At 50.9% G+C, this 27,087-nt stretch overlaps 1 protein-coding gene across 2 annotated transcripts in view; it reads left to right on the top strand.

Annotated features, from left to right (window-relative positions):
• The window catches only part of AMFR (autocrine motility factor receptor), a 61,510-nt gene that overhangs the window by 13,638 nt on the left and 20,785 nt on the right, over nt 1-27,087 (top strand). For both annotated transcript variants that reach the window (XM_068166528.1, XM_068166527.1), the window contains exons 5-11: nt 5,634-5,674; nt 7,153-7,285; nt 10,317-10,450; nt 14,416-14,526; nt 19,277-19,461; nt 22,801-22,904; nt 26,138-26,272. In XM_068166528.1, coding sequence (XP_068022629.1) covers nt 5,634-5,674; nt 7,153-7,285; nt 10,317-10,450; nt 14,416-14,526; nt 19,277-19,461; nt 22,801-22,904; nt 26,138-26,272 — 843 coding nt within the window. The remainder of the gene's footprint in view (nt 1-5,633; nt 5,675-7,152; nt 7,286-10,316; nt 10,451-14,415; nt 14,527-19,276; nt 19,462-22,800; nt 22,905-26,137; nt 26,273-27,087) is intronic.

Below are 27,087 nucleotides of genomic sequence, written 5' to 3'. Positions count from 1 at the left end.
ATTGGTAAGGACACAGTGGAAGGGTACTGAAGATCTGCCAAGGTCTCTAGGAGGTGAGGTCTCAGTGGTGGTGTTTCTTATCTTGGCTTGGCAGAAGGACTTATCAGCTTCATACCAGCATGGGGTGGGCTGGTCAGGGAGTGCTGCAGTGTCAGTGTCCTCTTGTTAGTGCTGCAGCACACAGTGGTGTGCATGTTTTGGGTTGCAGGATAGGGCCCAGCTATTCACAGAATTGTTTTGGTTGGAAGAGACCTTCAAGATCATCACTGAGCCCAGCCATGGAACTGGGAGCTGTTGTGTCTGCTTATTAACAAGGGAGCAGCTCAGTCAGTGTGAGTGTATAGTCCTCAGCCAAGCTCTGGATCCATGCAGGCTGCTGTGCTGCTGGTGAGCAGAATTTTGGGGAGAATATGCAGGATAAAGGGTCTCTTACCCTTGCTTGCAGCAGCTGGTGCTGGAGGCCATTCCTGGAGCTGAGGATTACAGAAACCTGTTGGGTTTGATAGCTTCAGGTGGACTCTGGAAAGCTGTCTGGGTTTTTCTTGAGCTCATTTATCCTTCAGCCTCTGCAGGATGCAGAGGCAACAAATTCCACACTTAACTCAGCTTTGTGTCCACAAAAAAAACCCCACCTCTTTAAGTTGTTCTGAATCTTCTGTCTGGTAACATTCTGGCTACCACAGAATCCCAGCCTGGGATCTCTGGAGGTCACCCAGTCCAACCCTCCTGCCACAACAGTGTCACCCAGGGCAGGTCACACAAGAATGTATCCACAGAGGAGGAGACTCCACAGCCTCTCTGGGCAGCCTGCTCCAGGGCTCCAGCACCCTCACAGTGAAGTTTCTCTTCATGTTAAGGTGGAACCTCCTGGGTTCCAGTTTGCACCCACTGCCCTTCATCCTATCACTGGACACCAGTGTTTCCACTGGCCCTGCCCTTTCTTCTTGACACCCACACTTAAGGTATTTGTCAGCACTGATCAGATCTCCTTTCAGCCTTCTCCAGGTGCAACACCTCCAGGGCTCTCAACCTTTCCTCCTCACAGAGATGCTTCAGGCCCCTCAGCATCTTTGTGGCCTCTGCTGGACTCTCTCCAGTAGTTCCCTGTCTCTCTTGAGCTGAGGAGCCCAGAGCTGGACACAATCATCTCACACACTTACGGAGTCATTCCACAACTGGAGTCATTCCTCCTTTGCTTTTCTTCATACCATTGGGGATTTTACAGACCTTTCTTCTCTCCCCCTTCTGATGTTCCTATCCAGCAAAAAGAATTCCAGGCTGTTTAACCTTTACTCATGCTAAATTGTCCAGTGTCTTGGCTTTTCTTACATGTTTTAAGTGTACTCTGTTGGGTTGGGCAACTGTGGGTGGTTTTCTTGATTTCAATATCCAGCACATACTAAGTGGAGTAACACCTGAATGGTTCTTTCTGTCCAGGTTCTGGGTACCTTGTGGTAGCCCTTAAGCTCATCTATCTAGTCCAAGCCCCCTTCAGTCAGCAGGGACATCTGCAACCAGAGCAGGTTGCTCAGAGCCCCAAACAACCTGACCTGGAGTGGGTCCAGGGATAGGGCATCTACTACCTCTCTGGGAAACCTGTGCCAGTGTCTCACCACCCTCATTAAAAATCTCTTCTTTCTGTCTAATCTGAATCAAACTTTTTCCTTCTCTCCAGTCTAAATCTGCCTCTTTGACTTCTAACCATCACCCCTTGGCCTGTCACAACAGGCCCTGCTCAAAAAGTCTGTTCCCATCATTCTTCCAGACCCATTGAAGTACTGAAAGACCACAAGAAGGTTTCCCAGGCCACAGCAAGATCTCTGCACCAAAATCAGTCTTTTAATCTTGCTGTTGCCTCAGCACCAGCCAGCATAAATCATGCCTTGGCAACATTAATTTCTTAGAGGTTACAAAGACTAGACTCCTGAGATTCTTATCTGAGAGGTGGATTCCTTATCAGAGCCTTTGTGCCATCTGTACTGGTTTTGACGCAGAGTTGTGCTTAGTGCCGTGTCTGTCCAGCACCTTAGGTCATCCTTTCTGTCTCACCACTTGCAGGGGGAGAATTTGGACATATTTCCTTCTCTCTGGCCACAGCTTCACAGAATGGATCAGGTTGGAAGGGACCCTCAAAGGGCATCTTGTCAGCAGGGACACCTCCAACTAGAGCAGGCTGCCCAGGGCAGCGTTGAGTCTGATCTTGAATGTCTACAGGGATGGGGCTTCAACCACATCCCCAGGGGACCTCTTCCAGTGTTTCACCATTTTCATTCTGAAGAACTTCCTCCTTATGTCCAACCTAAATCTGCCCTGCTCCACTTTCAAACCATTGCACCTCATCCTATCACCACAGGCCCTCCTAAACAGTCCCTCCCCAGCTTTCCTGTAGGTCCCCTTCAGATGTTGAAATGCAGCCCTAAGGTCTCCCTGGAGCCTTCTCTTCTCTAGCTGAACAACCCCAGCACTCCCAGGCTTTGTAGGACAGGTTCTCCAGCCCTCTGATCATCTTTGTGGCCTCTGGACCTGCTCCAGCAGGGCCATGACCTTCTTGTGTTGAGAGCCCCATAGCTGGACACAGCACTGCAGGTGAGGTCAAGCAGAGCAGAGAGGCAGGATTTCCTCTCCATCTGCTGGCCATGCTGTTTTAGATGCAGCCCAGGCTGCCATTGGCCTTCTGGGCTGCAAGTGCTCATTGCTGGCTCTTGTTCAGCTTCTCATCCACCAAGTTTTCCTTTGCAAGGCTGCTCTCAATCTCATCATCCCCCAGCCTGTATTGATCACAGTATCAACAAGGTTGGAAGAGACATCAAGGATCATCAAGTCCAACCTGTCACCACAGACCTCATGACTAGACCATGGCACCAAGTGCCACATCCAATCCCCTCTTGAACGCCTCCAGGGATGGTGACTCCACCACCTCCCTGGGCAGCACATCCCAATGACGAACGACTCGCTCGGTGAAGAACTTTCTCCTCACCTCCAGCCTAAACTTCCCTTGGCACAGCTTGAGAATGTGTCCTCTTGTTCTGGTGCTGGTTGCCTGGGAGAAGAGACCAACCTCTTCCTGGCTACAACCACCTTTCAGGTAGTTGTAGAGGGCAATGAGATCACCCCTGAGCCTCCTCTTCTCCAGGCTAAACAACCCCAGCTCCCTCAGCCTCTCCTCACAGGGCTGTGCTCAAGGCCTCTCCCCAGCTTTGTTGCCCTTCTCTGGACACCTTCAAGTGTTTCGATGTCCTTCTTAAACTGAGGGGCCCAGAACTGGACACAGGACTCAAGGTGTGGCCTAACCAATGCAGAGTACAGGGCACAATGACTTCCTTGCTCCTGCTGGCCACACTGTTCCTAATGCAGGCCAGGATGCCATTGGCCTTCTTGGCCACCTGGGCACACTGCTGGCTCATGTTTAGGCAGCTGTCAATCAGCACCCCCAGGTCCTTCTCTGTTTGGGAGCTCTCAGCCACTCCAACCCCAGCCTGTAGCTCTGCATGGGGTTGCTGTGGCCAAAGTGCAGCACCTGGCACTTGGACTTGTTGAATGCCATCCTGTTGGACTCTGCCCATCTGTCCAGTCAGTTGAGGTCCCTCTGCAGAGCCTTTCTGCCCTCTGACTGACCAACATCTGCTCCCAATGTGATACCTAGCACTGCCCTGACCTAGGTGCAGGACCTTACAGTTTGCCTTATTGAACCTCATGAGATTCTCTTCAGCCACCTCTCCAGCCTGTCCAGGTCCCTCTGGATGACATCCTCTCCTTCAGTCTTAACCATGCCACTCATCTTGGTGTCATCTGCAAAGTTGGTCTGCCCAAAGATTCTTTGTAGCCAAAACCCTTATGTAGTCTTTCTCTGCTTCTTACTTGTGATGGAGCAGGAGATGAAGAGGGCCTTCTAACATGCCTGGCAGAAGTCAGGCACTCTGGTTAACTTCTTAATGATGTTTGTAATGAGAACATGCTGTGCTAGGTGACTCCTTGTGACCTTCCTGCCTTTGTTTTGTGTTACTGGGATGGTGTGCACCTCTTCCTGAGATGCACTGGTGGTGAAATAGTCACAGCCACACTTAGTTTAAAGCCAACTAGGAAATACTTGGGTGCTACTACTTCTGGGCTCCTCAGTTTAGGAAAGATGTTGAGTTGCTGGAAGGTGTCCAGAGAAGGGCAACAAAGCTGGGGAGGGGTCTGGAGCACAGCCCTGTGAGGAGAGGCTGAGGGAGCTGGGGTTGCTTAGCCTGGAGAAGAGGAGGCTCAGGGGAGACCTTCTTGCTGTCTACAGCTACCTGGAAGGAGGTTGTAGCCAGGTGGGAATTGGTCTCTTCTCCCAGGCAAGCAGCACCAGAACAAGAGGACACAGTCTCAAGCTGTGCCAGGGGAGGTTCAGGCTGGATGTTAGGGAGAATTTCTTCCCAGCAAGAGAGATTGGCCATTGGGATGCGCTGCCCAGGGAGGTGGTGGAGTCCCCATCCCTGGAGGTGTTTAGGAAGAGACTGGCTGGGGTGCTTGGTGCCATGGTTGAGTTGATTAGATGGTGTTGGGTGATAGGTTGGACTCAGTGATCTCAGAGGTCTTTTCCAACCTGGTCTATTCTGTTCTGTTCTGTCCTACTAAGGGTTAGATGCATGAAAGCATTTTCAGAATGCTTTTGGCAGATGGAGAAGTTGATTCAAATCAATCATCTTATGGCTATATTGGGAAGTCAGTGGGTTTGGTAGTTCTTCTGGACTCTTCTTAGTACTCATGCTGCAGGCATGCCATCAGGCAGGTTCTACAGCAGTGCTTCCAGTTGCTCTTTATGTGTCACTGGGCCTCTGCTAACCACAGGGTGCTGTGGGCAGTCTCTGAAGGGGCTTGTCCTGTTTCATTTCTTTTCACTGGGAGGACACAAGGAAGGGATGGGACACTGTGGACCTGGCAGGTTAGAGAGAGGTGATGGGACCACCTTTCTGAGGTGGTAAGAGCCTGTGGAAATGTGGTTAGGTATTCTGGAACCAGTTCTTTCTGGTGACTTGGCTACACCTCTGATCTTGTCAGTTAGAGGGATCGCTGTCTGACAGGTGGCTGCCTTATCAGAGGCTTTCTGCCATCTGCACTGGGTTTGATGTTTGATACATACTCAGTTTTCTTCTCTGTGCTTACCTAGACAGGTAAGATGATCGAAGAGGGAAGTCACTTTTGCAGTGTTCACATCTCAGAAAGGGAAGGAAATCCTTTGAAAGTGCTTCTGTGGTTCTCCCTCAAATTCCTGCCCCTCTTTGGTCCTTCAGATGGTTCTTGAGCAGTGGGAATGAGGACAGCTGGTTGGTGGACTCATGACCTCAACACTCAGTGATAAGGACTGAAAAGATACAGTCTGTCCTATGTAGTGGGGGCAGAAAAGTGACCCTTGTCAGTAGCTCCTCCAAGAGAACCGTTGTGCTTGAGACCAGTTTCTCCTGGATCCATTCACCAGCCTCATGCTTGTCACAGGTGTGTGGTGCACACAGTCACCTTGAGGAGCTGGTGGGTCACAGCAACTTCTTAAGCTGTAACAAAGGCATTTTATGTTCTACCCCTTTAGCTTCTGCACCACCATTCCTGCCAGGATGCTGTTAACATGTTTGTTTTCCTCTCCCCCCTCCTCCCCTCCTCTTCTGCAGTCCCTGCTTGTGACAGTCAGAACTGCTCATGTGATTTTACGGTGAGTAGTTGGGTGGTTTCCAGGATGGCTGTGGGAGGAGGGAGTGCATAGAGCATGTTGATTCAAGAGGTGTCTCTAATTACCTTGTTGAATTGCTGATGAACATTTGGGGATGGGGCAAAGGTGGTTAAGTTCAGCCTGTGCTGTTCCTAAGCATCGATTATACCGAGCATGGATAGCTTTAGTGGGTGCTAATAGCTTGAGGCATGGATTGAAAGGGATTGGTGCTGCTGTGGGAGGGTTGATAGATGCTACTTAGTGTCACCCTGCTGGGTTTCTTTTAAGATCTTGAAAGATGTTAAAGAAGTTTGGGTCAGAAGGGACCTTAGAGATCATCTAGTTCCAACTCCCCTGCCGGGAGCAGGAACACCTCCCACTAGCCCAGGTTGTTCAAGGCCTCATCCAATCTGGCCTTGACTACTTCCAGGCTTAGGAGCCTCCACAGCATCTCTGGACAACCTGTTTCAGTGCCTCACCACCCTCACAGGGAAGAATTTCTTCCTAATGTCTAATCTAAATCCAGCTTCTTCCAGTTTGAAGCCATTACTCCTTGTCCTGCCACTCCATGCCTTTGTAAAAGGCATTTTAAAGATCCAGAACTTGTGCTTTGGAAGAGTAGGATGTGGGTGCACATGTGGGACATGAGGCACAGCACAGAACCTCTCTGTCAACTCTTGGCATGCTAGGCCTGTCACCAAGCTGCAGTGCTTCACTCAAGAAAGACCTCATGTGCTGAAAAATGGGGGCCTTTAGATACTGTAATGCCCAGTGTGGCTTTTGCTTCTTGCAGGAGTTCATAGCAGTGCTACACCTCCTGTTAGCTGCTGGTGGCTGTGATGCCAGCGTGGGCTAAGCGCTGGTTGCTGTTTGCCTTTTAAAAGCTTCCTGCTTGAAACCAGTAGCCTTGAAAAGAAATTTCCCCCAGGGAAGCACAGAGCTGTGGGCTCTGGGGTTAGGAAGTGCAAACTGCTCCAGCACCTCTCATATGAAGACAGGCTGAGAGGGTTGGGGTTATTCAGCCTGGAGAAGAGAAGGCTTGAGGGAGACCTTGGAGCAGCCTTTCAGGACCTGAAAGGAGCTACAGGAGAGCTGGAGAGGGAGATTTTCCAAAGGCATGGAGTGATAGGACAAGGGATAATGGCTTCAAACTGGAACAAGCTGGATTTAGATTAGACATTAGGAAGAAATTCTTCCCCATGAGGGTGGTGAGGCCCTGAAAGAGGCTGTTGAGAGAAGCTGTGGGGGTTCCCAAGTCTGAAAGTGCTCAAGGCCAGGTTGGATGAAGCCTTGAGCAATCTGGTTTAGCGGAAGGTGTCCCTGCCCGTGACAGGGGGGCTTGGAACTAGATGATCTTTAAGGTGCCTTCCAAACCAACCCATTCTATGATTCCAAAGCCCCCATAGCCAGAAGTTGTTTGCAAGCTGGAGCTGGTGTTGAGCAGAAGCAGATGGAGTGCTGTTCCTTTCCTGCTCTTGCAGATACGCCATTCACCTCTGGGATCTCGACCACGAAGGGACATGGGAGGGCAAGGACGTTTATGTCTACTACACAGATTTCATCATGGAGGTGACCTTGCTTTCACTGGACTTGATGCATCACATCCATATGCTGGTATGAAACGGTGTTGAGCTCACAGACATGATTTTTTTTTGTCTTTGGTCTTTTCTTCTTGGCTGTTACAGAGAACTTAGTTCAATAAATGTAGGGGCGGGGGGTGTCTGGCTTTCTTCCCTCCTGCACAGAGTCTTCACAAAGAACTTTGTTAGGGAGTATTAACTACTCTGTAATTATCTGTTTAATAGGTGTTTAATTAGCTTTGTTACTGAGTGAAGTCAGAGTGAGTTCTTTTGGCAGTAGAGGATGTTAAGTCCAAGAGGGCTGAATAAAGTGGATCTGTAGGATAGGGTAGGATAGAAAGGATAGGATAGGATAGAAAGGATAGGATAGAAAGAATAGGATAGGATAGGAGTTCTTTTGGCAGCAGAGGATGTTAAGTCCAAGAGGGCTGAATAAAGTGGATCTATAGGATAGGATAGAATAGGATAGGATAGAATAGGATAGGATAGAATAGGATAGGATAGGAAGAATAGGATAGGTTAGAAAGAATAGGATAGGATAGAATAGGATAGGATAGGATAGAATAGGATAGGATAGGATAGAATAGGATAGGATAGGATAGAATAGGTTGGAAGAGACCTTCAAGATCATCATGTCCAACCTATCATCCAATACCATCTAATCAACTAACCCATGGCACCAAACACCCTATCAAGTCTCCTTCTGAGCACCTCCAGTGATGGTGACTGCACCACCTCCCTGGCCAGCCCATTCCAGTGGGCAGTCACTCCCTCTGTGTAAAACTTCTTCCTAACCTCCAAACTCACAGAATGCTTTGGGCTGGAAGGGGCTTTAAAGATCAGCCAGTTCCAACCCCCCTGCCATCAGCAGGGACACCTTCCACCAGCCCAAGTTGCTCAAGGCTTCATCCAGCCTGGCCATTAACACCTCCAGGGAAGGAGCTTCCACAACCTCCCTGGGCAACCTGTTGCAGTGTCTCCCCACCCTCACTGGAAAGGAGTTTGGTCTCAAGACGTGGTGGTGGAAGAAGTTCAGTTCTCCCCCTCCCTCCCCAAAGCACAGCTAGCTCAGTAGGAGAAGGGAAATTGGAAAGAGCTGATTTTACAAGCAGGATGAAATGTGATCAATGTACACACAAATACACAGGAAGGAATGTAGCACAGGAAGCCTGCCCCTCCTCGCTGGAGGAGGGTTCCCCCCCCCAAAACCCCCTTTCCCCCCCCTTCCTCCCTTTTTCCCCCCCTTCCTCCCTTTTTCCCCCCCCTTCCTCCCTTTTTCCCCCCCCTTCCTCCCTTTTTCCCCCCCCCTTCCTCCCTTTTTCCCCCCCCCTTCCTCCCTTTTTCCCCCCCCTTCCTCCCTTTTTCCCCCCCTTCCTCCCTTTTTCCCCCCCTTCCTCCCTTTTCCCCCCCTTCCTCCCTTTCCCCCCCCCTTCCTCCCTTTTTCCCCCCCTTCTCCCTTCCCCCCCCCTTTTTCCCCCCCTTCCTCCCTTTTTCCCCCCTTCCTCCCTTTTTCCCCCCTTCCTCCCTTTTTCCCCCCCTTCCTCCCTTTTTCTCCCCCCTTCCTCCCTTTTTCCCCCCCTTCCTCCCTTTTTCCCCCCCCTTCCTCCCTTTTTCCCCCCCTTCCTCCCTTTTTCCCCCCCTTCCTCCCTTTTTCCCCCCCCTTCCTCCCTTTTTCCCCCCCTTCCTCCCTTTTTCCCCCCCTTCCTCCCTTTTTCCCCCCTTCCTCCCTTTTTCCCCCCTTCCTCCCTTTTTCCCCCCTTCCTCCCTTTTTCCCCCCCTTCCTCCCTTTTTCTCCCCCTTCCTCCCTTTTTCCCCCCCTTCCTCCCTTTTTCCCCCCCCTTCCTCCCTTTTTCCCCCCCTTCCTCCCTTTTTCCCCCCCTTCCTCCCTTTTTCCCCCCCTTCCTCCCTTTTTCCCCCCCTTCCTCCCTTTTTCCCCCCCCTTCCTCCCTTTTTCCCCCCCTTCCTCCCTTCTTCCCCCCCTTCCTCCCTTTTTCCCCCCCTTCCTCCCTTTTTCCCCAGAAAGGGGTTAGAGAGAACAAAGTGATGCTTAGGGAAATTGTGTTGGTTCCAAGCCTACGCTAAGGGAAGGAAAAGAACTCGTTTCTTATCTCATGAGCCCAAGGTCAGCGCCAAGCACAGAAAGACAGCAGCTGCACTGAGAAACAAACTGAACTACAACTAAAACTTGAAGTTACATTCCCACTGATCTGCCAAGGACACTGGTGTAGAACTATCTTTTGTTTTCCTTTTTTACACCAAAGCATTCAGCCTGAGTGCTGCACTAGCTGTCCTTCTTAAAGGCATAGCCCAGAACGGTCACACCAGAGAAGAAAGTCTTCAGTGCTGCCTTTTCTCTAAAGACCTGAGGCAGTTTCTTGTGGTGGCTTCTGGTTCTCCACAGAATTACAGAATGTTAGGGGTTAGAAGGGACCTCCAGAGATCATCAGGTCCAACCCCCTCTGCCAAAGCAGGGTCAGCCAAGGAAGGTCACCCAGAGACACATCCGGATGGGTCTTGAAAGTCTCCAAGGAAGGAGACTCTGCCTCTCTGGGCAGCCTGCTCCAGGGCTTCAGCACCCTCACAGTAAAGAAGCTGTTCCTCATGTTGAGCTGGAACTTCCTGGGTTCCAGTTTGTATCCATTGCCCCTTGTCCTATCACAGGACACCACTGAAAAGAGCTTGCCCCCTTCTTCTTGACACCCACCCTTTAGGTATTTGTAGACATTGCTCAGATCCCCTTTCAGTGTTCTCATCTCCAGGCTCAACAGCCCCAGGTCTCTCAGCCTTACCTCATCAGACAGATGTTCCAGTCCCTTGATCAGCTTCATAGCCTCCACTGCACCCTCCAGAGGGACCTCTGTCCCTCTTGAACTGGGGAGCTCAAAACTGGCCACAAAATACTCCAGGTGTGGTCTGACCAGAGCAGAGTAGGGGTGGAGGAGAACCTCCCTCGTCCTGCTGGCCATACTCTTCTTAATGCACCCCAGGAGACCATTTGCCTTCTTGGACAGAAGGTCACACTGCTGGTGTCTGTTTCTAACCACCCTTCTGTTTTTTCCCCCAAGCTCTTTGGCAATTTCTCCTTGTCCATGGCCAGCCTGGTGATCTTCATGCAGCTGCGCTACCTCTTCCACGAGGTCCAGCGAAGGATTCGGCGCCACAAGAACTACCTGCGTGTGGTTGGGAACATGGAAGCTAGGTGAGCCTCTGCTCTGCCAGCGTGCTGTTGACCTTAGGGAGAGGATCATAGAGTGTTAGGGGTTGGAAGGGAGCTCTAGAGATAGAGTCCAACCTCCCAGCCAAAGCAGGATCACCTAGGGCAGGTCACCCAGGAACACAGCCAAGATGGGTTTGGAAAGCCTCCAGAGATGGAGACTCCACAACCTCTCTGGGCAGCCTGCTCCAGGGTTCCAGCATCCTCACAGCAAAGAACTTTCTCCTCATGTTGAGCTGGAGCTTCCTTTTCCTGAGTTCCAACTCAGACCTGTTGTTCCTTGTCCTGTCACTGGGCACAACCAAAAAGAGACTCACCCCTTCTTGACGCCCACCCCCCAGATATTTATTGGCATTAATCAGATGCCCTCTCAGCCTTCTCTTCTCCAGACTGAACAGCCTCAGTTCTCTCAGTCTGTCTTCATGGGAGAGGTGTTCCAGTCCATTCATCATCCTCATGATGAAGGATCCTGATGCAGAATTTGGGATTCCCTTACACTCCTCTGATACACCATGCCATGGTTTAAGCTGTAGAGACGTAGTCTTGACACTCAGAGGAACTTTGTCACTATTTTCTTTGTTGGTGTGGACACTCTTTCTGGCTTTAACAGCTGAGTGGGCTTGACTTATCCTAGCAGTACTACTGGGTGTGCTGGCCATAAGGGAACTCTCTTGGCCAGGCTTTCTTCTGTGTTTTCTTGGGGTGACATAAGCTCTGCTTCAGTTGTCAGATGCTGGCTTTGGTTGTGGGAGAACAAAATGCTCTGAGTTTTATTAGGCTGTACTCCACAGGTACTGCCTACAAGGAAATCAAAGTACTGCTTGAATGAGCTATTCATTAAACCTGAAGCCAGCTCGAAGCAGACTCTGTACTTGTAGCAATGCTGAGAGCACCTTGGGATTCCTTCAGTCCACCCCTCTGCAGCGGGGCAATACAGAGGAATTGGGAGGCCTGCTAAAAGCTGCTGCGGTGCCAGATGTGACTGCATCTCTGAGCCAGTGGTTTGGTCTTACCTTGAGAGTGGCAGGAGTGGGGGGGTTATTCCTGTACCATTTTCAGTGTGGGCTCAGGTGATTTGAGCTCTGAACTAGTCCAGTCTGAATTGCTTAAGACACTGAGGTGCTGGAGTGTGTCCAGAGAAGGGCTATGAAGCAGGAGAAGGGTCTGGGGAACAGGGCTGGTGAGGAGCAGCTGAGGGAACTGGAGAAGAGGAGGCTGAGGGGAGACCTCATTGCTCTCTACAAGTCCCTGAAAGGAGGTTGCAGTGAGGTTGGGGTTGGTCTCTTCTCCCTAGTCTTAGGTGATAGAAGGAGAGGAAATGGCCTGAAATTGTGCCAGGATAGGTTTAGGATGGAGATGAGGAACAATTCCTTTGCTGTAAGAGGGAGAACCTGGCACTTAGATGTGCTCAATCTCATGCCCTTGGACTTTGCCCATCTGTCCAGCCTGGCAAGGTCCCTCTGCAGAGCTCTCCTACCCTCTAACAGATCAACTCCTGCCCCCAGCTTGGTGTCATCTGCAAATTTGCTGATGATGGACTCAATCCCCTCCTCCAGGTCATCAATAAAGATATTAAAGAGATTGTTCTGGGAGAAGCCCATTCTGGCTTCCTCCTGAAGCTGCCAGTGGCAGGGAGCTCCCTCCTGCTGTGTAGCTGTGCCTCAGGTCCATGCCAGACCAGCAGCACCCTGAAATGTTGTTGTGCCCCACTCCATGTCGTCCCATCTTTGGGTACTGTGCAGCAGCTGCCTGCATGGGGCTGTAGTTTACATGAAAGGGAAAAAAGGCTGAAGATAAATGAGAGCTGGCAAAACATCTGAGGCCAGAACTAGTCAGACCATAAATGCTTATGATCCCAAGAAGCCATCTCAATGGGTACAGCTATTCTAAGTCATTCAGCAAACTGACAGAAGACAAAGCTGTGCAGATTACATCTTGGAAGTTCTCGACCTGGTGGTCATATTTCTTGGAAGATATTAAATCAGAGCTTTTTTTTTGTGTGCTTAGGATGTGTGGAGATGTGCAAAATAAACACATCCAAAAGTGCTTGTGAGGAAGGCCTGAGAGGGCTGAGTGTTTGGGTAAAAATAGAGGGCTGGATCCAGCACCTCTCTGATGAGGAGAGATTGAGGGAGACCTTCATGTGGCCTTCGAGGATCTGAAGGGGGCTCCAAGAAAGCTGGGGAGGGACTTGTTAGGGTGTCAGGGAGTGATAGGACTGGGGGGGATGGAGCAAAACTGGAAATGGGTAGATTCAGATTGGATGTGAGGAAGAAGTTCTTCCCCAGGAGGGTGGTGAGAGACTGGCAGAGGTTGCCCAGGGAGGTGGTGGAAGCCTCATGCCTGGAGGTTTTTGAGGCCAGGCTGGATGTGGCTGTGAGCAACCTGCTGTAGTGTGAGGTGTCCTCTGGTCATGGCAGTGGGATGGGAGTAAGAGTTGATGTGCTAGAAGGTACAAGGGCTCTGCAGAGGGACCTTGCCAGGCTGGACAGATGGGCAGAGTCCAACAGGATGGCATTCAACAAGTCCAAGTGCTGGGTGCTGCACTTTGGCCACAACAACCCCATGCAGTGCTCCAGGCTGGGGTCAGAGTGGCTGGAGAGCAGCCAGGCAGAAAGGGACCTGGGGGTACTGGTTGCTAGTAGGCTGAACATGAGCCAGCAGTGTGCCCAGGTGGCCAAGAAGGCCAATGGCATCCTGGCCTGCATCAGGAACAGTGTGGCCAGCAGGAGCAGGGAGGTCATTCTGCCCTGTGCTCAGCACTGGTTAGGCCACACCTTGAGTCCTGTGTCCAGTTCTGGGCTCCTCAGTTTAAGAAGGACATTGAGACACTTGAACGTGTCCAGAGAAGGGCAACAAAGCTGGGGAGGGGTCTGGAGCACAGCCCTGTGAGGAGAGGCTGAGGGAGCTGGGGTTGCTTAGCCTGGAGAAGAGGAGGCTCAGGGGAGACCTTCTTGCTGCCTGCAACTCCCTGAAGGGAGGTTGTAGCCAGGTGGGGGTTGGTCTCTTCTCCCAGGCACCCAGCACCAGAACAAGAGGACACAGTCTCAAGCTGTGCCAGGGGAAGTTTAAGCTGCAGGTTAGGAGAAAGTTCTTCCCAGAGAGAGCTGTTGGCCATTGGGATGTGCTGCCCAGGGAAGTGGTGAACTCACCATCCCTGGAGGTGTTCAAGAGGGGATTGGATGTGGCACTTGGAGCCATGGTTTAGTAGTCCTGAGGTGCTGGGTGACAGGTTGGACTTGATGATCTCTGAGGTGTTTTCCAACCTTATTGATTCTGTGATTCTATGATCATAGTATCATAGTATCATTTAGGGTTGGAAGGGACCACAAGGATCATTTAGTTCCAACCCCCCTGCCATGGGCAGGGACACCCCACACTAGATCAGGCTGGACAGAGCCTCATCCAGCCTGGGCTTAAACACCTCCAGGAACGGTGCCTCGACCACCTCCCTGGACAACACATTCCAGGGTTTCACCACTCTCATGGTGAAGAACCTCCTCCTCACATCTAGCCTGAATCTCCCCACCTCCAGCTTCATTCCATTCCCCCTAGTCCTATCCCTACCTGAGTCCTGAGAAGTCCTTCCCCAGCCTTCCTGTAGGCCCCCTTCAGATACTGGAAGGCCACAATGAGGTCACCTCGGAGCCTTCTCTTCTCCAGACTGAACAGCCCCAACTCCTTCAGTCTGTCCTCACAGGAGAGGTGCTCCAGCCCTCTGATCATCCTTGTGGCCCTTCTCTGGACACGTTCCAGCACCTCCACATCCCTCTTGTAATAGGTCCTTGAGGTCCCTTCCAACCCTAACAATTCTATGATTCTACTAACAAAGTTGCTGGCAAGGAAGAGTTCATGTGGAGGCTCAATTTGTCTCTGTGCAGCCTCTCTAGACAGGAGCCCATGCTGAGCTGGTGTGATCATGACTTGTGTTTCTTGCCTTTCCTTTGCAGGTTTGCAGTTGCCACACCAGAGGAGCTGGCAGCCAACAATGACGACTGTGCCATTTGCTGGGACGCCATGCAGTCTGCTCGGAGACTCCCTTGTGGCCACCTCTTCCACAGGTATGTTTCCAGGCCTGGGAGGCTCAGCTGGGGTATGTAGGCATGTCTAGAAGCGAGATCAGGATGACAAGTGATGGACTTCACAGAAAGAGTGATTGGCCATTGGGATGTGCTGCCCAGGGAGGTGTTGGAGTCCCCATCCCTGGATGTGTTTAGGAAGAGCCTGGCTGGGGTGCTTGGTGCCATGGTTTAGTTGATTAGATGGTGTTGGGTGATTGGTTGGACTTGATGATCTCAAAGGTCTTTTCCAACCTGGTTCATTCTGTAACTGTCAGCCAAACTGTGAATGCTCACTGCCTTGGTCATCTTAGAATCACTAAGGTTGGAAAAGACCTCCCCAAGTTTGCTGATTCCAATGGTTAACCTAACACTGCCCGGGCCACCCCTAAACCCTGGCCTTGAGTGCCACAGCTACATGGGGTTTGAACACTTCAGGGATGATGATTCCATCACTTCCCTGGGCAGCCTGTTCCAGTGCTTAACCTCTCTTTCAGTGAAGTTGATGATCCTCATGTCCAACCTAAGCCTGCCCTGGCACAGCTTAGGGCTGTTTCCTCTTGTTCTGTCTCTTGGTAGAAGAGACCAACCCCCACCTCACTCCAGCCTCCTTTCAGGCAGTTGTAGAGTGAGAAGGTCTCCCCTCAACCTTCTCTTCTCCAGGCTAAACAACCCCAGTTCCCTCAGCTGTTCCTCACAAGCCTTGTGCTCTAGACCCTTCACCAGCTTCTCTGGACACACTCCAGCCCCTCAATGTCTGTCTTGGAGCCAGAGAGCCAAAACTGAGCCCAGGATTTGAGGTGTGGCTTCACCAGCGCCCAGTACAGGAGCACCATCACCTTCCTGCTCCTGCTGGTCACACCATTGCTGATCCAGGCCAGGATGCTGGTGAGCACACTGCTGGCTCATCTTCAGCCAGCTGTCAACCAGCACCCCGAGGTCCTTTTGTGCTGGGCAGTTTCCAGCCACTCTGCCCCGAGCCTGGAGTGTTCCTGGGGTTGTTGTGACCCAGGGTCAGGACCCAGCACTCGACCTTGTTGAGTCTCATCCTCCTGGCCTCAGCCCATTCATCCAGCCTCTCCAAATCCCTCTGCAGAGCCTTCTGACCCTTAAGCAGATCAACACTCCCCACCCAACTTAGTGTCATCTGCAAACTTACTTGAGTGTGCCTGGATCCCCTTGTCCAGATTATTGAAAAGATTATTAAAGATAACTTTCCCTGGTATTGAGCCCTGGGGAACACCACTTGTGCTCTTCTGATAACCAAGTCCAAGTCATGTTCACTTCAGTCATTTCCATGTTTAACATGGTACATTCTTTCTGCCCCCCCAGACTTTAAGGTCTTGTCACCTAATGGGTGGAGAGTGCTGAGTTATGATATCTCAGTGGCAGGCTGCTACCCTGCTCTGCTTTGTAACTGCTTGGTAAAGCACACTCTTCTCCCTCTTCCTTTACCCTATGCATCACCTTTCCCATGAGAGTGTGCTGATTTTCAGGTGAGGGAGAAAAACTTGAGTTAGATCCTCGGATCCCTGCCAGGGAGATCCTCAGGTCCCTATCAGCTTTAAAGAGAAACTGGGGAATAGTTTTACACAGCTCACCCTTGCACAGTGTTGTGTGCTTCAGGACAGTTGTGGAGACCATGTCTGATGGAATGGAGGGCTGAGTCCACCAGAGCTCTAAAAGAGGTTGACTGAACTAGCTGTAGAGGTCCCTAAGCAGCTGGTGGTTGGACCTGGGAGACTCTTGGGAGACTCTCTCTGCTGCTTCTCACACTCAGTAGTAAATAGTAGTAGTAAAGAGTAGCAGATGCTTGTGTGCTGAGCTAGATGTGTCTTCTCTTAGATCTTTTGTAGCAGCCCTCCCATTTTCACACTTGTGCTTAAAAAATGAAAGGGGAGCTGGGGCTTGCATTGGGACTTGCTGACATGCATGGTCAGTTCAGTTGTCCCTGTGCTGTCATCTGAGCAACTTACTTCCTGCAAGCAGCTTTTGACCCTTCTGCTCACTGTCAAAGCAGAGGTTCTGCTCCCTGTGCTAATTTGTTGTCATTTATGACAAACCTTGCCATCAATATTTAGCTGTGTTCCGAGAAGTCTCTAATGAGATAATGTGCCTCCATGGCAGAAACTCCTCTTCCACTGCTGCTGGATCCAATGAATATTTCATCACCCACTGAGCACTTCAGAAGGCCAAGGTCTTCTCTTCAGAAAGTTGTTTTCTTTGTGTCTAAAAGGATGCTTTGGGATTCTTTCCGTCTCGCCTCTGCCCCTCCAGCCTCGCCTCTGCCCCTCCAGCCTCGCCTGTGCCCCATTCCGCCTCGCCTGTGCCCCTCCGCCTCGCCTGTGCCCCTCCGCCTCACCTCTGCCCCTCCAGCCTCGCCTGTGCCCCTCCGCCTCGCCTCTGCCCCTCCAGCCTCGCCTCTGCCCCTCCCTCCGCCTCGCCTCTGCCCCTCCCTCCGCCTCGCCTCTGCCCCTCCCTCCGCCTCGCCTCTGCCCCTCCCTCCGCCTCGCCTCTGCCCCTCCGTTCTTCTCTTTTCTTTCTGTCTTTCTGTTATTTTCCTGAAGCTGAGTGACAATCGTCTCCTTGGTGCATTTAGGGAGGGAATATGTTACAGTAGATGACTTAACACTTCCAGTTGTAATTAATCATGGAATGGTTTGGGTTGGAGGGGGCCTTAAAGATCATCTAGTTCCAACCCTCCTGTCCTGGGCAAGGATGTCTTCCACTAGCCCAGGTTGCTCAAGGCCCTGTGCAAGCTGCCTTTGAACCCCTCCAGGGAGGGAGCATCCACCACCTCCCTGGGCAGCACATTCCAGTGCCTGACCTCTCTTTCCATGAAAAAAATCTTTCCTAATGTCCATTCTAAACCTACCCAGTGGCAGCTTGAGGCCATTCCCTCTTGTTCTGTCACTAATTACCTAGGAGAAGAGACCAGCACCAACCTCTCCACAACCTCCTTTCAGGCAGTTGTGGACAGCGGTGAGGTCTCCCTTCATAGGGCTTCCAGGAGGCCCAGCACTGATTTCTGAGCATTGTGGATGCCTCCATTTAAACAGAGAAGAGAAGAGAATAGAATAGAATAGAATAGACCAGACCAGGTTGGAAAAGACTTTTGAGATCATCATGGCAGGGGGGTTGGGACTAGATGATCCTTGTGGTCCCTTCCAACCCTGACTGATACTATGATACTATGATAAGTCCAACCTATCACCCAACACCCCATAATCAGCTAAACCATGGCACCAAGTGCCTCATCCAGTCTCTTCCTAAACACCTCCAGTGATGAAAACCACCCAGAGGCTTCAGGAGTTGTGCAGTGTGCTCATATCCCTACTCCTGTGGTCAGGTTTTTCTCCTTGCTCTGCCAGCCCAAGCCTTTGATCTGTTGCTTCGCTCCCTTTGCAAGCACACAATGGATTTGTTTGACCTTTTGTTGGTTTTTTTAATGTTTCTACCATTCTGAAGTGTTTTGAGAGTTCTGATGAGGGGGAAAAAACCCAAACCCACCCTTCAAGTGTGTAATGTTGAGCTGTGTTCAGGTCTACCACGATGAAAATCAGGGCAACAAAACCCGCGACCGAGTTGGATTGCTCTGCTTCAACAAGCAGGCCCAGCTCTGAGCCTTCAAACCTGCATTTCAAACACTTCTCATTTTCTGCATGTCAGCAAATGGGGTTAGACTCTGAGAAGGAAAGGCTGAGAGCCCTGGGGTTGTTTAGCCTGCAGAAAAAGCAGCCTGAGAGGGGAGCTGGTCAATGCTCAGCAAGAGCTAAAGGGTGGGGGGCAGGAGGATGTGGCGTAGACAGGACAAGGGGCAGCAGGCACAAACTGGAGCCCAGGAGGTTTCATCTGAGCATGAGCAGAAACTTCTTTGGTGTGAGGGTGCTGGAGCCCTGGAGCAGGCTGCCCAGAGAGGTTGTGGAGAGATTCCAAACCCACCTGGACATTGTGATTCTGGGCAACCTGCCCCTGCTTTAGCAGAGGGGCTGGGTGGATGATCTGCAGAGGTCCCTTCCAGCCCTCACCACGCTGGGATTCTGTGATCCTGTGAAATGTTCAGAGTCAAGCAAACATTCTGAATTGCCCAGCACTGGTTTGGTCAGAGAGTTCCTGGAGTGGTGCTTGCTTGGGTGGTGGTTTGGATATTGGTATTTTGGAAAAGGTGTTTGAAAACCCTGTGAGTGCCTCTGCCCCCTCACACTGTATTTTGAATGCTCCTGCACTTGGGGGTTTGCCCTTTGTTTCAGTTGGGGATGGGGAGAGAGGAGAAATGTTTGGGGTTTTTTCCCCTCTTCAGGCAAAACTTGCTTATTCTGAGCCAGAGGGACAATGCATGGAAGCATAGACTCACAGAATGGTCTGGGTTGGAAGGGACCTCCAAAGGTCATCCAGTCCAAGCCCCTCTGCAGTCAGGAGGGGCATCCTCAACTAGATCAGGCTGCCCAGAGCCCTGCTGCGCTTCACCTTGAATATCTCCAGGGATGGGGCCTCACCCACCTCCCTGGGCAGCCTGTTCCGGTGTTCCACCTCCTTCAGAATGTTTGAAGTTTGTGATAATTGTGCTTGTTTCAGCTGAAAAAAGCAAGAAACCTGTACCAGAGTCAATCAGAGCTCATCAAGCATGCCTCACAAGTTAGCTCCAAGCAGTCCACATCTTGATGTTCTGTACACAGCAGGCTCCAGCTGCTCACCGTTCTCATGCTGCTGCTGTCTCACCCTGTTAACTTCACTCTTTTTCTCTTTCTCTCAGCTCCTGCCTGAGGTCCTGGCTGGAACAAGACATATCTTGCCCCACCTGCAGGATGTCCCTGAACATCACTGACAGCCAACGTGTGAGGGAGGATCAGCAGAGGGAGAACCTGGACGAGAACGTGGTCCCCGTGGCGGAGGGCAGGCCGCGCTTGAACCAGCACAATCACTTCTTCCACTTTGATGGTGAGCTGAGCAGATGTGACATCCAGTGTGCCTGCCCATCTCCAGTGAAGGGAGCAGCCCTCCTGGAGAAGGGGATGCTGGCCATGCTTCACTTGAAACTGAAAGTGCTTGTGTGTGTCAAACACAGATGTGTGTTTTACAGTGTGTTTGCAGGAGCTCAGTTAGTTGTCTCTCAGGGGCTACTCTGCCCATGGTGAGGCCACATTTGGAGTCTTGTGGCCACTTCTGGGCTCTTCCAGTTCAAGAAGGACAGGGACTTGCTGGAGTGGGTTAGGCAAAGGGCTGCAAAGCTGCTGTGGGGATTGGAAGATCTTTTGTGAGGAGAGACAGAGAGGGGGATCTCATCAATGCAGGCTTCTTTCATAGGTGCCCAGTGACAGGGCAAGGGATAACAGACTTGAACATGAAGCGTTTCCATCTGAATAGAATAGAATAGAATTAACCAGGTTGGAAGAGACCTTTGAGATCATCAAGTCCAACCTATCACCCAACACCATCTAATCAACTAAACCATGGTACCAAGCACCCCAGCCAGGCTCTTCCTAAACACCTCCAGTGATGGTGACTCCACCACCTCCCTGGGCAGCACATCCCAATGGCCAATCTCACTTTCTGGGAAGAACTTCTTCCTAACATCCAGCCTAAACCTCCCCTGCCACAGCCTGAGACTGTGTCCTCTTGTTCTGCTGCTGGTTGCCTGGGAGAAGAGACCAACCCCCACCTGGCTACAACCTCCCTTCAGGCAGTTGCAGACAGCAAGAAGGTCTCCCCTGAGCCTCCTCTTCTCCAGGCTAAACAACCCCAGCTCCCTCAGCCTCTCCTCACAGGGCTGTGCTCCAGACCCCTCCCCAGCTTTGTTGCCCTTCTCTGGACACCTTCCAGCAGCTCAACATCTTTCTGAAATTGAGGGGCCCAGAACTGGACACAGGACTCAAGGTGTGGCCCAACCAGTGCTGAGCACAGGGCAGAATGACCTCCCTGCTCCTGCTGGCCACACTGTTCCTGATACAGGCCAGGATGCCATTGGCCTTCTTGGCCACCTGGGCACACTGCTGGCTCCTGTTCAGCCTACTATCAACCAGTACCCCCAGGTCCCTCTCTGCCTGGCTGCTCTCCAGCCACCCTGTCCCCAGCCTGTAGCTCTTCCTGGGGTTGTTGTGGCCAATGTGTAGAACCTGGCACTTAGATGTGAGGAGGAACTTCTTTAAAGGTCCTGGAGCACTGAAACAGGCTGCCCAGAGAGGTGGTAGAGTCTTCATCTTTGGAGACATTCCAAGCCCACCTGGCTGTGTTCCTTTCTGACCTTCTCTAGGTGCCCCTGCCTTGGCAGGGGAGGGTTGGACTTGAGCTGCAGAGGTCCCTTCCAACCCCTACCATTGTGTGAAGTGTCAGAGCTGCTGAGATTTCTTGAAAGCTTTTGTACAAGTGCTCTCTCTTTCTTAGTTTCCTTTGGGTTGTTGGGGTTAGCAGCTTTACTGCTGCTATTTCTTCATTGTGTGCAGTGTCAGCCTTGCATAGCATTCCCAGTCTCTGGGAAATTCCTGTCATGCTCTGTTAGCAGAGTGTGGTTAATCACTGTCAGTCAAAGAGGAAAAAGCCCTCTGTGGTGCAGTCTAAAAGCTGATCTTTCCCTTCTCCTCTAGGGTTGATGTGAGGTTGTCAGAGGTCCTTTAGCAGCTCAGCTCAGGAGAAACTTGGCAAGTTTGGTTAGGTTTAGAAGGCTGCAGAAGCTCATTCCTAAAAGGAGTCCCTGTCACCCAAACAGTTTGGCTCGTGGTGTTTTCAGCAGTGCTCACAGAGCAGCTGTGATTGCAGCCCATGATGAAGTCTCTGTGAGCAGACAAACACCTTCTGAAGGAGACCATTTCTCTTGCTTCTCTTGCACATGTTTTTCTAGGTCTGGTTTTGCTGTCTGCTTGCTTTCTCCCAGGGTTTTGATGACTCTCTTGTTTCTCAGAAGGCTTCAGCAATGCAAATGCTGGGCTCTGTGTTTGTGGGGCTCCCATCAGGAGGTGCTGCAAGCTTTTCCTAGTGACTCCTCCTTTCCTCTGTGCAAGTGACTCTGAACAGAGTGACTCCTCTGTTGCTCTGGTTTTGCAATCTGTGAAGTTTGTGGGAGGAGAATAATGGGTGGAGAAGGGTCAGACCCTTCTAAGCACACTGAGATTGGCTCACAGCTCCTTGTGTAGCTCCCACTTTAGGGTGTTTTAGCTCTCCAAAAGACATTACATTTAGAACACCACTCTGGTTTATTGCTGCCTGTCCCCCCCTCTGCTCTCCTGTGGCTTGGAGACCTGCAAAATTACTGTGGGGCTAGAAGGAGGAGTGGATATAGAGCAAACCCTGTGTTTATTTAAACAGAAAGGCGGGAGGAGGAGAAGGGAGCCAGCCACATGCCCTGCTCTGCTGAGCCTGAGCACACAAGTGCAGCAGCTGCTTTGGTTGGCTGCTCTGTGCCTCTTTGTAATAATATATTCTCAGCCTCTTATAGCTGAGCCATTTTGGGCCAGACTCAGGTTGTTCAGAAGCTGGTCTGGTTCTAGAATGACTGGAGTGTGGTGGTTTTGAGGCTCAGGTGCCTTTGAGATAACCACAAAGTTAAAAAGTCCTCCAAAAGACAGCAAGTCTCAGGGGGATGTGTTCCAGAACTGAGTTATTTTAATTTTTTCCTGGATTATTTATTTTTTTTTCTTCCCCTTTTCTGGATTAATTTAATTTTCCCTTGAATGGGAAACATTAAACCCAGACAAGAAGGATATGTTGTTTTCTTGATCCTTTTCTGGGCCGCAGCCAGCCACTACAACAGTGTGTTTGAAGAGAGTATCAGCTGATTTACTCCAGCTGTCTTCATGGTTGGGAGACCTTTGGGAGCCCTTCTGCACTGCAGAACGCTCTGTACCTTCTGGGAACAGGAAAACTTGTGTTAAATACCTGTGAAAGCACTTGCCTGCTGAGAACAGAATCACTGAATCAGCCAGGTTGGAAAAGACCTCAGGGATCATCAAGTCCAAACTAAGAACCTTGTCGCCTTGCTTGACTCAGCACAAGGGCTGATGGTTTGAAACTAAAAGAGGGGGGAGGGATGGGAGAGAAGGAAGAAATGTTTGACACTGAGGGTGGGGAGAGCCTGGCCCAGCTTGCCCAGAGAGGTGAGAGCTGCCCCATCCCTGGCACCATTGCAGGTGATGTTGTTTGAGGCTCTGAGCACCCTGCTCTAAGTCCAGATGTCCCTGTTGTCTGCAGGGGGGTTGGACTGGATGAGCTTTGGAGGTCCCTTCTGACCCAAACCATTGTGTAACTGTGTGATTCCATGACTTTGGTGGTGATTTCTTGTTCCAGGCTCTCGAATTGCCAGCTGGCTGCCCAGCTTTTCAGTGGAAGTGATGCACACCACAAACATCCTCGGGATCGGCCAGGCCAGCAACTCCCAGCTCAACGCCATGGTGAGGCTCCTGCCACGCTTTGCACCTTGTCTTGGGGAGGGGACAGAGGAAGATGCAGATGGAGGACTATGGGAAGACAAAACAGTGTTTAAATGCTCTATGAAAGGGTGGGGGATTTTTGGTTGGTTGGTTGGGTTTTTTGTGAAGATAGGGCACTGTATTCAGATGGATAAAGACAGGAGGCCTGGAGGTAGGTAAGTGAAGGAGGAAAATGGGCATCAACTTGCTGTGTAGATAGGCAGAGTGGTTCTCAGGCTGCTTAGTGCAACTTTCTTTAGTACCCTTCACTCACAGCTTGCAGTAGCAAAGGGTGTGAGTCTAGAAACAGAGGACTTAGCTGTTCTCAAGGGGTAACTGATCAAATTCATTCTGCTGTGGCTGGAAAGCTGCTTGGTGGAAAAGGACCTGGGATTGTTGGTCAGCAGTGGAACGTAAGCCAGCAGGTGCCCAGCTGGCTGGGAAGGCCACCAGCATCCTGGCCAGGATCAGCAACAGTGTGACCAGCAGGACCAGGGCAGGGATTGTCCTCCTGTACTGGGAACTGGTGAGGCCACACCTCAAATCCTGGGTTCAGTTCTGGGCCCCTCACTCCAAGAAGGACATCAAGGGGATGGAGGGTGTCTAGAGGAGGGCAATACAGCTGGTGAAGGCTCTGGAGAACAGGGCTAGTGAGGAGCATCTGAGGGAACTGGGGGTGTTTAGCTTGGAGAAGAAGAGGCTGAAAGGAGACCTCCTCCCTCTCTACAACTCCCTGAAGGGATTTTGGAGGTTGGTTGGTCTCTTCTCTCAGGGGTCAAGTGATATAGAATAAGAGGAAACAGCCTCAAGTTGCAGCAGGGGAGGTTTAGGTTGGACATGAGGAACAATTTCTTCCCTGTAAGGGTTGTCAAGCCCTGGAACAGGCTGCTCAAGTGGTTGAATCATCATTCCTGGAGGGATTTAAGAGCTGTGGAGATAGGTCTTTGTGTTGGAGTATTTTGTCAGTGTGAGATGGGGCTCTCTGTAGCACAGTCAACTCTTAGTGATTCATGACGGTGAGCGTTGGGGATGAAATCCTGGGTTTGTTGACTTCAGACATCAGCACTAATGGAGTACAAAAGGAATAGGATACAACCTCCTGAAACAAGCTGAGTTCATCTAGTTTGAGTTCTTAGAGCTACTGTGTGTTCTGCCAGAGCAACAGAAGTTAGCTGAGGATGTGTAGCATGGGTGTGCTTAGATGTTCTGAATGTGAGATCTCCCCATAGCCTTCACCACTGCTTTAGCCTCACCAGGGTAAGGCTACAATTTTTAGGGGACTTAAGGCAGGGTGGGCAGAGAGTGGTGAGGTGTTGGCAGCTTGTGTCCTCTTGGAATGTGCAGGGGCTCTCCATCTAAGGTCAGTTCAGTTTTCCTTTTGCAGGCCCCAGTGACACAAATGGGCTTTTGGTAAGGCTGAATCACGGCTTCTGAGCCTGGTGTGTTATTAAAAGCACAGAAGCAGCCCATTAAAATGTCTGCTGAATGGAGAGGCTCAGGTCAGCAAACCATTAAAGTGTTAAATGTTTTTAATAGAGAAGAAAGGAGAATCTCTGTTGTGTTACTGAATTGAAACCTGGGGAAGCATTTTGAGGGGAAGGGTAGAGGATAAATTGCTGAATCAGCTGTCCTGGTCCCAGGTTAGTACAGTGGGGAGTTGGGTTTGCTGTGGTTGCCTCTGCTTGAGCTCACCATCAGCTGGTGGGTAGTTATTGCTTTGCCTCTCCCAACTCCTTCCACCCTTCTTTCTTTATTGTCCTTGGTCCCCTCTCCCCACCACCTTCAGCACTGGTTAAACCCACAGGTTTTCATGTTGAATGAAATGCAGCACACAGTTTGTGTGCCCTCTGACTTGCCTCTGTTTGATTTGGGGTATTATTGAAATTCAATCACAACAGTTCCCTGCCAGCTGAGTTTCATTTACTGGAGCATTCAGATCTTATTAAACTGGTTTGTAGGCAGGGTGGCTGGAGAGCAGCTTATTAACTTACTCCACTTGGCTCTGCCAGCACCATTTTGGAACCTGCTGGGGGAGGACAAAGGCAAAGGATATTTCTGATTTTATGTTTTTCCCAGTGTTGATCTGACTTTCATTCAGGTGAATTCTGTGTAGCTCCCTGGGGTGCAGTAAGAAGAGTTGGGCCAGCAGGTCAAGAGAGGTTCTTCTCCCCCTCTACTCTGCCCTGGTGAGACCACAGCTGGAGCAGTGTGTCCAGTTCTGGGCTCCCCATATCAAAAGGGACAGGGATGTATACTGGAGAGAATGCAGCAGAGGCTGTGAGGATGATGAAGGGACTGAAACATTTGTCTGAGGAGGAAAGCTGAGCCCTGGGGCTGTTTAATCTGGAGAAGAGAAGGCTGAGAGAGGATCTTATCAATATCTGAAGGGTGGGTGTCAAGAGGAAGGGGCCAGGCTCTTTTCAGTGGTGTCCTGTAATGGGACAAGGGGCAATAGATACAGCCTGGAACCCAGGAAGTTCCACCTCAACTGGAGGAGAGACCTCTTTGCTGTGAGGGTGCTGGAGCCCTGGAGCAGGCTGCCCAGAGAGGCTATGGAGACTCCATCTCTGTAGACTTTCAAGACCCGTCTGGATGTGTTCCTGTGTGACCTGCTTAGGTGACCTGACTTTGCCTGGGAGGTTGGACCTGATGATCTCTGGAGGTCCCTCCCAACCCCTACGAATAGAATAGAATAGAACTAATCAGGTTGGAAAAGACTCTTTGAGATCAAGTCCAACCTATCATCCAACACCATCTAATCAACCAAGTGCCTCATCCAGTACCTCCAGGGATGGGGACTCCACCACCTCTCTGAGCAGCACATTCCAATGGCCAGTCTCTCTTTCTATGAAGAACTTCTTCCTAACATCCAGCCTGAACCTCCCCTGGCACAGCTTGAGACTGTGTCCTCTTGTTCTGGTGCTGGGTGCCTGGGAGAAGAGACCAACCCCCACCTGGCTACAACCTACTTTCAGGTAGTTGTAGAGAGCAAGAAGGTCTCCTCTGAGCTTTCTCCTTTCCAGGCTAAGCAACCCCAGCTTCCTCAGCCTCTCCTCATAGGGCTGTGCTCCAAACCCTTCTGATTTTAAGTTCTTCATTGTATCATCAACAGCACCTCTGAGCTGTTAATATCCTCAATCTCTTCCTGTTGAGATGCCAACCAGGTAAGATGTATTTCCTGCAGATCCTAACTGTTTAACCCTTGCTTTCTCCAGGCCCATCAGATTCAGGAGATGTTTCCTCAGGTTCCATATCACTTGGTCCTACAGGATCTGCAGCTGACTCGTTCTGTAGAGATCACCACTGACAACATCCTCGAAGGGCGCATCCAAGTACCTTTCCCCACACAGGTAAGACCTCAGCCCATGCACCCAAAATACCTGATGTGTTCACCACAGAGCTCAGCCTGTTAGGGGTGAGTGAGGGGAGTGAGGTAAGATGAAGCACTGGGCAATCCAGCTTACTTTAAGGCAACAGGGAGAGTTGTTGGCCATTGGAATGTGCTGCCCAGGGAGGTGGTGGAGTCAAAATCCCTGGAAGTGTTCAAGAGGGGACTGGATGTGGCACTTGGTGCCATGGTCTAGTAGTCATGAGGTGTTGGGTGACAGGTTGGACTTGATGATCTTTGAGGTCTTTTCCAACCTTGTTGATTCTATGATTCTCCTTCAGGTGTTACCTGGAAGGAAGGTGATGCTTTTGGAAGTGCTTTTGGCCACTCTAGTGCATGTTAGATCTCCATGTGGCTATGCCTGACTCAGCTGGACTGTGTCACAGCAGCGTGTGCTTGAAGAACAGACATGGGTTCCTAGCTGTGGTCCTTAGAAGAAGGCTTTGTTCATGGATTAGGATGGGCCTTGTGTGCTCTACCATTACCCATTTGTGAAATAGCTGTTCTGGTTTTGGCTGGGATAGAGCTGATGTTCCCATAGCTGGTGCAGTGCTGTGGCATGGATTGAGGCTGAGAATCACGATCACCATGGATGGTTAAGGAGATGGAGCTGCTCGAGTGGGTCCACAGGAGGCCACCAAGATGATTGGAGGGCTGGAGAACCTCCTCTGTAGGGACAGGCTGGGAGAATTGGGGCTGTTCAGGCTGAAGAAGAGAAGGCTCCAGGGAGACCTTAGAGCAGCCTTCCAGTACCTGAAGGAGGCTATGGGAGAGCTG

Source organism: Melanerpes formicivorus, unplaced genomic scaffold (genome assembly GCF_026170545.1).
Source record: "Melanerpes formicivorus ecotype bairdi unplaced genomic scaffold, bMelFor1.0.p_v2 SCAF_102, whole genome shotgun sequence".
NCBI lineage: Eukaryota > Metazoa > Chordata > Aves > Piciformes > Picidae > Melanerpes > Melanerpes formicivorus.
Note: the sequence above shows the minus strand (reverse complement) of the source record. Positions and strands in the feature narration are given on the sequence as shown.